Source organism: Argiope bruennichi, chromosome X2 (genome assembly GCF_947563725.1).
Source record: "Argiope bruennichi chromosome X2, qqArgBrue1.1, whole genome shotgun sequence".
Classification (NCBI taxonomy): Eukaryota; Metazoa; Arthropoda; class Arachnida; order Araneae; family Araneidae; genus Argiope; species Argiope bruennichi.
This window is the reverse complement of record NC_079163.1, coordinates 58,134,796-58,144,350: the sequence shown is the minus strand read 5'-3', so window position 1 is coordinate 58,144,350 and position 9,555 is coordinate 58,134,796. Positions and strand designations below refer to the sequence as shown.

At 28.9% G+C, this 9,555-nt stretch overlaps 1 protein-coding gene across 6 annotated transcripts in view; it reads right to left on the bottom strand.

The window, feature by feature from the left end:
* Positions 1-1,246: 1,246 nt before the first annotated feature.
* Positions 1,247-9,555, bottom strand: part of LOC129960724 (mitochondrial coenzyme A transporter SLC25A42-like) — a 44,569-nt gene continuing 36,260 nt past the window's right edge. For all 6 annotated transcript variants that reach the window (XM_056074320.1, XM_056074317.1, XM_056074318.1 and 3 more), the window contains 2 exons: positions 3,454-3,605; positions 1,247-2,083 (listed from right to left, as the gene is read on the bottom strand). In XM_056074320.1, coding sequence (XP_055930295.1) covers positions 1,767-2,083; positions 3,454-3,605 — 469 coding nt within the window. In that variant the 3' untranslated portion in view covers positions 1,247-1,766. The remainder of the gene's footprint in view (positions 2,084-3,453; positions 3,606-9,555) is intronic.

Sequence of the window (9,555 nt, the reverse complement as noted above, 5' to 3'; positions counted from 1 at the left end):
AATTAATGTGGTTTCTCTTTCTAATGGTACTAAGATTATGTATAGAAAAATTGGACTTCTGTTATATTTAAGCACGAGCAGTTTTCAGATGCAAAAATTCTGAAACCTTGAATTTGAAGAGAATTCACAACGTTTATCTCTTTTAATATTAAAAGTGAATATAAAATATAGCAACAAGAGTACCAAATTTTACCCAATTATGTTCTGAAGTGCGCATTTCCGCACTTCAGAATGATTTTAAGATTTTTTTTTAATGAAATATGCAAAAGTAGGAGCTTTTTCAAAAAAAATTTGGAAAATATTACCACACAAAGGTTATTTTTAAAAATACAAAAATCTTTTCAATAACACAATATGAATAAACTGCTACTTCCTAAAAAATATTTTTATGCAAAATTTGCAACAATGTATTTAAATGAAGTAATGATTCAACCTGTTTTCTTTGTTTCTTCAAATACTTAACACCACATTTCATCTCCATTACCAAAAACTAAAATATGAAGACAATGCTTATTATTTATTTCATAATGTCATTGAAATTTCGAAGATTTTCTTAGTTTTAAAGTAATTACAGTTCAATTTAACTTCAGCACTAAAGAAAGAGAGCCTCTTTATATATAATTTTTCCATTTCTTACCACTGCTATTCCATATAACTTGGAAGTATCGTACAAGTTATAGCTCTATTAACTTAACTTTTTACTTGTAATGTAAAGTATTTTTATTGAACCTACAAAGACAACCAATCCAAGATACTAAGCCAATTATGAATTAAATATGGAGGCAAATTATTGACTAAATTTTTTTCTTATGCGATCCGAGGTCAAATTTTAAATGAGACTGCAAATTTCAATACAAGATGCATTGACAGAATAAACAAAATGAGCCGAAGACTTTAAAAAAACAAATTAAATTTGCCGAAGGAACCATTAAAACCACAATAAAAGTTTATAGATTGAATTTAATCGACATTACAGACAATTAATACTCTCGACGAAGAAGATAGTAGATAAAGACAAATAATTAGTCAAATAATACATAAAGCTGGCAAACTTAAAACCATTTATTTTTAAACAAAGCAATGAAACATTATCGCTTCTCTCTATAAATTTTGTGAATGGTACTGAGCATCTCTTATTTTAGATTATTGTAAGAAAATATAATTCATCCAAGCTTTTTAGAAAATTCAACTAAATCCATAATATGGTAATTGAGTTAAAACGAAGGCATTTCTTGTATAAGCCTCACTGTACAAATACTGTTTATTCACTGGTATAAAAAAATACACATTGTAAGAGATCTAATTACAATCAAAACAAAAGTTTTACCATTTCTTTGAGAAAAGCCATCAATACTAAGTAATTCGCCAATGCGTCATTCGCAATATCACTTAATCAAAAACTATAACTAGGAAAAAATAAAATTTTCAGTTTAAAATACTGGCAAAATCTAAAAATAATTCAATCTGTTAATAAATCAAACTTGTTATAGCAAAAAATAGAAAAAATACAAAATAGCACCTTTCACAAAAAAGTGAATTTTGAGGTTCAATAGACAAAAACAAGCTATTCAATATATTTGACCAATAATTTGAGCATTTATGAAATCTAAAGTAGTATTACAAAAAAAGTTATATATATATATATATTAGAAAAATTTTATATTCAGTTATATACAAAACGAGATAGGAAAAATATTTGATTCAACAAAATATATTTTCCAACTAACAAAAAAATATAACTATGAAGATAGATAAAGTTTTATATGTTACCTATTTAAGAAATTGCATTTTCTTAAAAAATTGTTAGTCAGATCAAATGTTGTAAAGCTGATACCAACTGCAATTGGACCTTTAATCCAATTTAAACTCAAGCCTTTGTACAACCCTCTGACAAATCCTTCTGTGATAACAACTTTATTGATAGTGCCTTTAATAGTATTATATTCACCACCAGTCAATGAAGCGGTTTGCATTCTCCTACGAACAATGTCTAAAGGATATGAAGAAGACTGACCAAGCATTCCCGCTATAGCGCCAAATATGAATCGCTCAGTAGGATGGACATCTCTGCCGCCGGTTCGTTCTGTAAAAATGAATTATGATAATACGCTGGGAAGGGGCAATAACTTTTCAGGAAAAAATACGTTGTGATAATCTTAACAATTTTATCTAAATGAATACAAAATACCAACAAAACTAAAGCAAAAATTTAATGCATGAAATTAAAACAACAGATTTACATGAATATACAGGAAATACTGTGTCCACAATGAAAACATACCGATATATGGTTTTTAAGAGATAAGATCACAAGAATTGTATTAGAATTTTTTAATGAAATTTTAGCATGGCTCCTCTCACTATAAAGCACACATAGAAATGTAGTCTAGACTAAATTGTCTAAAGTCGAAGTAAAATTTGCCACTCTAATTTAAAAAAAGCTTTTTTTTCTGTTTTTTACAATTAGCTTTCCACACTTAGCTTTTTTCAGTGATGGTTCAGTCATGCATGGCCGAAGTATGTCACATTTCTGTTTATAGTAGTAGGATCTACGACAGGGGTCATTCAAGTAAAGTTATGTAAGCGCCTATCACATTATCCTTGCCACATCATACACCACCATATCTGTAATGGCCCATTTCTAAGATTATCGTAGTATATGCAGTTCCGAAAGTGTGTCAGAAGTACTGGCACCTTGAATCGGACGGTAGATACAGTAAATAAAATCTGTTTTCATGTTGGAACACTAGATTCCCCCCCCCCCCACTGATCATGACATGTTCATGACACCACAAGTATATCGTGTTATATAGTTGGAAATATTCAACGGAATACATCTAAATGATTTTCGAGCAAATAAAAACCTGGGTAAATTTCGAAAAGATCATATGAGCACATGTGACGGTAATGTCCAACGCTAACGTTTTGTTAAAGAAATAATAAAAGATACCCCCTGATGAAGCGATCAAGGGCAAGTCGGTGAAGATGTACGAAATTTTTAAAACTATAGGCATTTCAAATGACAATGCATAATATTTTGCAAGAATATTTAAGTATCACAAAACTTTCGGCAAGATAGGTGCCGCAATTACTAAATTGAATCAAGTGTTAACGCGAGAAATATTAACAGAACAATTGGAAGCTGCTTCTAAATAAACCAGAAGAATTTTTGCGCCATTTTGAAATCATCACTATAATTAGTACGAGACAAAGAAGCAATGGGTTGTAAACGAAGATTCTACTCCAAAGAAAAAATGTAAAATGCAAATACACTTTGTGTAAAATACTAGCATACAATGATAAATTTGCGAAACGGCTAGCAAATATAGTACACGATAACTTTTTATCTTTAAAGGTAACAAGTCAAAAGCTCTAATATATAACTGAGGTTGAGAAATGTATTAGATAATACTTCTGAAGTACAAAACCAAGCACAGTATTCGCAATACTTACCATTATGCAATCTTTTGAGAGTTTCATAAGTGAAGAAACTAGTTCCTGAGTACATAATAACTCCAAGTAAGGTAGGTACATAACCTCGATACAAAGTAGCACAACCTTCTGTTTTCCAAGTTTTAACGAAGACTTGAAGCAAACTATTATACCTGAAACAAAACGTTTGTAAAAATCATAGAAAGGTTTCACCAAGAATTTATTTCCCATTTATATAGCAATACCATTTGTTAACAATATTTGCACAAGTACAGAATTTGTTACTTGTATTTCATGATTTTGAATCATGTGTAAAATTTATCAAAATGCATGTAAATAGATTTTTTAATTAAATAAAATTTTGGAAAGAAAAATTACTATATTTTATCTGAAAAACAAAAAATAGTCAGTAAAAAATAAAATTTAATTAATTTATTCTATTAATTGATCCACATTGAGATTTAATGACACAAACGCCAGATCTGGTAAAGTTGCAAAACGTATGTGCAATTTCTGATATGGATTATCAACAATTGTAAATTTTCTTTTTAAATTCACAATAAACTGTAATGGAAATTACCAAACAAATAAAAATTTATTTTTCAGTTTTTAAGTCAATGGTACATTTAGTTACTAACTAAATTTACAAGAGTAGAAACGAATTTGTAAACTTATATCGGTTTCCTTGTAAAGGTCTGAAATAAAATGTTACGAAATCGTGTTCATAGAAATAATGAAATAATACATGTTGCGTATTGAGAAAATGCTGTAAAAATTAAGCCCTTTTAAGCATCTTAGCCCCACCCTAAAAAAAAGTTTTTTTTTTTTTTTTTTTTTGTATATGATGTATATGTAAACCGCATATTTTCTAAGCATAAGATGATTTCTGTTTTAAAATAATGCATAGTTTTTATTGAAAAATTAGAAAAAATAATTAATTTTAAATTAGTATTCTTCAAACTTTAAGATTTGTTTCTGTATATTAAAATATTTATTTCTGAATACGAAAAACCTAGCTGTTGAGTTGAACACCCGTATACATAGCTGTGTTAAAGACTCCTTTAATATGTCTATCGATGAATAATTACATTCATTTACCCAGGGGACGATTTTGTCGAAAATTCGGTAGTATGTAACGGCGGTTTTAATATTTTTTTAATAAAGAAGAGACACATGCATTTCGGTGAGTGATCTTCAATTTTCTAGTCAGCACGCCAGAACTGTAACTGGGTTACATAGTGTTAAAGGTTTTCGATTATTTATTTATTTATGTTGCATTAAGTGAGATTGGTCGTATCGTCTTTGAAAAATCGCTAAACGACAATTTTTACTCAAAGGAATGCCATTAACATAGATAATGCTGAAAGTGGGGGAGAGAAAAATCCCCTGAACGCAGCCAAGAAGCATTGATTAAGGAGAGAAAATTGTATGCTGAGCTCGCACTTGGAAATTACGAGAAAATAAGCATAAGCATAAAATTTTGATTAGTTATGCCGAGTTTGCCGAATTTGAAGAGTAAGCCATCATGGCAACGTTTATCAAAGGCTTCGGCTATGTACAGAAAACGTGCACCTTTTACGACTTCATAAAGTTATCATGAATCAGTTCTGTAACACAAAGTAACACGCAATATGTCGACGGAATTTTGTTATATACGAATCGTTCAGATATAATGATATAACTGTCGCTGAAAAATTTATTCATGTGTTGCAGAAACATGTATTAGTACAGCTTGCTCAAGCAATTAAGTAGAGAGATAGGTTAATAATTTTGATGTCAAATCAGAATTTCATTTTGAAAAAAATGTAATTTTTATGAACAATAAATCCATGAGCATCTGATATTTTTTATTATTAATAAGCAAAGTAAAAAATATTGCCTTAATAGAAGCTACTCATGTGAGGAGTATATAATAAAACTAGATTTTCCAGCCTCTGCATTCAAAATGAAGCAAAAAAAAAAAAAAAGACTTTATAATGGACTTGTTATAAACATACTCATTAGGGCACATTTTCATTCCCTGAATTGTCCCATTTATCAGAAGAAAAAAAAAACTATTAGTGTTTTGAAACAGCTAATAGTTTATTTAGAATTTTTATAAACTAGATTGAATATGAATTGGGAATAAATTTTCTTACAAGTGCTAAGTGCAGAAATCATAATCAATAAAAACTTTGCTGTAATTAAAGGTGGTATAGACAGAATAACGAAATATTAATCGGATATTTTGACTGCTTCTCGAGAGTGGATTAATTTCGTGTCAAGTTCTAATTACAGAACAACAGAGAAAGAACCATACACAGTATTTTTTTGGCGGTAGAGGGCGTGGGTATTTCATTAATAAAAACTTAGAAATGTGCCTGAAAAGGAATTCGTTTCCAGAGATACAGCTCTGCACTACAAAATGGTTCAGTTTGATTAGTTCTTATAGTCTCAAAGATAAAATTGATTTAATATGTCATTTTATTGTTGCATAGTAGTTGGCACTAATTAATCATTAATTCCAATAACGATATTTTTAATGATTGTGACTGAATCACAAAGATTTCTGTAAAAACTAATCCCCTCAAAATCTTCAACACAATATTTGAAATAAATAGAATTCAAAATCAAGAAGCAGCTTAAATTTTATAAAGTGCGTTTCAAAAGTATATGGGCATGCGATTTTTTGAAGTAACCGTTGAAAGAATAAAGCAATGATCACGAAAAAAAATAATTAGCATATGGAATCATAAAATACGTATATTACAATACAGAAATATTATACTTGTATCACAGATTGTGTGTAAAAAAATAAAATTCAAAATATGATGTCCCAAAAATATATGTACAATGAAAAAAAAAATCGCTTTTACTTCTTCTGTGCCTTAAAATTTGCATATTCAGCGGTCTATACATCTAACGTAACAACTTCGGAGTATAAAATCGCAACTCGTTCTTCAATTCTCGAGTAGTTGAAAAATGTTTCGCACCGTTCAATTCTCTGCTGCTGATATAGCTAAAATTTGGCTTTCAAAAGCTCAAAATGTTAAAGTTTCTGATATTGCTAAACAAATAAAGATCTGGAATTTATGAAATTTTGTCGAAAGATGCAAATTCTATCGTAAAAAAAAAAAAAAAAAACGCTCAGGAAGATCAAGAAAAACATCCCAGCGACAAGACAGAGATTTTGCGCGCAGTTTCAACCCAGAAGTCTATTCGTGAAATCACGAGGACTTCAGCGTTTCCAATTTTAAGATCTACTGTTCATCGTCGCATACAGTCAAGCAAATTTCATAGATATCGCAGAATGCGTTGGACACCTATGCTGAAATTGCACCACAGAAAAGTATGCGTCCTTTGGGCTAAAAAGTACATGCATTGGAAGGATGAATAGTTAAATGTTTTCTTCAGTGACGAAAAAAAAAAAAAAAAAAAAAAAAAATTAATTTAGATGGCCCTGATGGCTGGGCATACTACTGGCATGATTTACGACGAGAACCTCGTGAGTTCTTTAGTCGACAATAAGGAAGGGGCTCTCTCATGGTGTGGGGCGCGTTCTGCTTCAACGGAACAACCGATATTGCTCTTCTTGATGGTCGACAGACCTCTGGAGATTATCAAAATGTCCTCAAAAGCAATCTATTTCCAAATGGAAATATCCTAGGAGTTAAAAATTGGAAATTCCAACAGGATAATGCGTCGATTCATACCTCGCACTCAACAACAGCTTGGTTTACTCAGAATCAAGTGACTGTTATAGACTGGCCAGCTATTAGCCCAAACCTGAATCCCATGGAAAACCTTTGGGGAGTACTTGCACGGGATGTGTATGCTCATGGTCGTCAGCTCTCGATTATTCAGGAATTAAAGCAACAAGTAGAGCAGAGTTGGTTCTCTTTAGAGCCGCACTTTCTTCAAAATTTAGTTCGAAGCATGCCTGATAAGATTTTCAATTTAATTAAAAGCAATGGATCCAAAATTTGAATATAAAATATTTGAAAAGTCCATATATTTTTGGGGCAGCCAATTTTTATTTTTATTTTTTTACACATATTCTATAAAAACTATACTGTATTTCTTTGTTGTAATAAACTTATATTATGATTATAGATGCTTATTATTTTTTTCATGATAATTGCTTCATTTTTTGAACTGTTACTTCAAAAAATCACCTGTCCATATACTTTTGAGACGCGCTTTATTTAAAGCCGCTAACTATAATTTAATAATTAAAATTTTATGTTAAATATTTTTTTAAAAAATATGCTTTTGAAATGGGATTTTACTTTCTGAAATTTTGTATTCTTCCAATTTTTTAAAAGCATAATTATCTTTTGCATTTTAATAAAAAAAATTCTACATTTTGGTTTATGAGAAATATTTTGTTCTTTAAATCTCAGTTTCTGGCATTAAATTTGATACTTTTCTATTTGTAAAATTCCTAAAAAGTATGCCGTGACATAAGAATTTGTTTTGAGAATGGCTTTTGGATTTTCATTTACAAAACACACATGAAGCATTGCTAAGCAAATGTCTTTTCCTGTGTTTAATATTGGATATGGAAAAAAAAATCCATATAGGTACAAAGAAAATTTCATAAACATGGGAAATGAAGAAACCATTGACACTATAAGCTACTGTATATAACATTTATGTAAATGTCCATAAACACAAACAGCGTATATAAACTTAAAACTACAGCTGGCTCACCCACCAAATTAATTAGTTTCAGTTTGTTTCAACCAATTTTAATTTAATTATTGAATTTTTATCTTTAGTATGTTGAAAACATTATCAAGTACAAAAAGCAATTAATCTGAAAGTAAGAGAAAATAAATAAATAAAAATAAAACAGGTAGAAAAATTCTATTACCATTCGAAGTAAATTTTATTGCATAAACAAAATGAAAATGTACAGAATGTTTTACAGTTAATGAAGACAATGATTTAGGCCATTACATTTAGTAATTAAAAACAATTAGACAGAATGGCCTTTTAAAAACATAACATTTTATTAGTTATCTATTGTTTTAGCCATGCATAAATTAAATTTAATTACTATAATGGTGAATTATTAAACTAATTATAAATTCTAAATTTAAGCGAATTATAAAACACAATTGAATTAAAAATTAATTGCTGCAGATGTTTTCACCCTGAGATTGAGATTAAGCAAAATTACTATTCTATGAGATATGCAGTTAAGTAAATCTGGGAAAGGAAGGGAAAAAAAGGTCAATACAAGCAGTTAATCATTCATTTATATATATAAAAAATACATTGTATGCTAATTATAATTCTCAAATATAAATTATCGTATATTTATAATTAACACACAAAAGACAAAACAAGTAACATTCATTAGCTGTAAAGCATTTAAAAAAAGATCTAAGCCTGAACGAATATAAAGATTTTTCAGACATTAAAATCATACATAGATATAATGACTAATACACTAATTGCATTTATTAGAAAATTGTAATCTATATATCTAATTTAGTTGTATCGCTTAATGAATAGTGTAAATCAACAGCTAAAGATAAACTAATAAAATGAGAAAAAATATTCTCTTATTTTGAAATGCATTGTTAAAAATATCTATAGCCTTAGAATTACATGTATACTTATGAAATTTCATTCGAAAAATCTAGTCAGAAATTAAAATTTCCCTATGCTTAAAATTATTGAAAGCGACGAAATGTTAATATTCACAGGCTATAAAATTACTTACCTTTTCATAGCTTAAAAGTAAAGTAAAATTCTTGATTAAATATTTTACATGAGATATAATGATCATTTTAAAAATACAAAAAACAAATGATTTAAAGATAGGATGCTTAAATGAAATAGGTTTGACTTGAATGTCATCAAAGAAAAGTACTGTTGCAAATCATACTCAGAAATATATTTAAAAATTTACTAAATGTAGGGAAAAAATTGCCAAATAACAGAATATATCGTTGAAAGGGCGAATTTTTAAAAAAAGTAAAATTTAATTTTGTCCAATAACATTTTCAGAATACATATTACAGTCACTGAAAATTCATTTCTTTTTGCTTAATTAAAACTCTTATCAAAAGCTTTGAAAAAATCTCTCTCGTAAGCATATTCCCACCCTCCAAATCATATTTATTCAAAGTC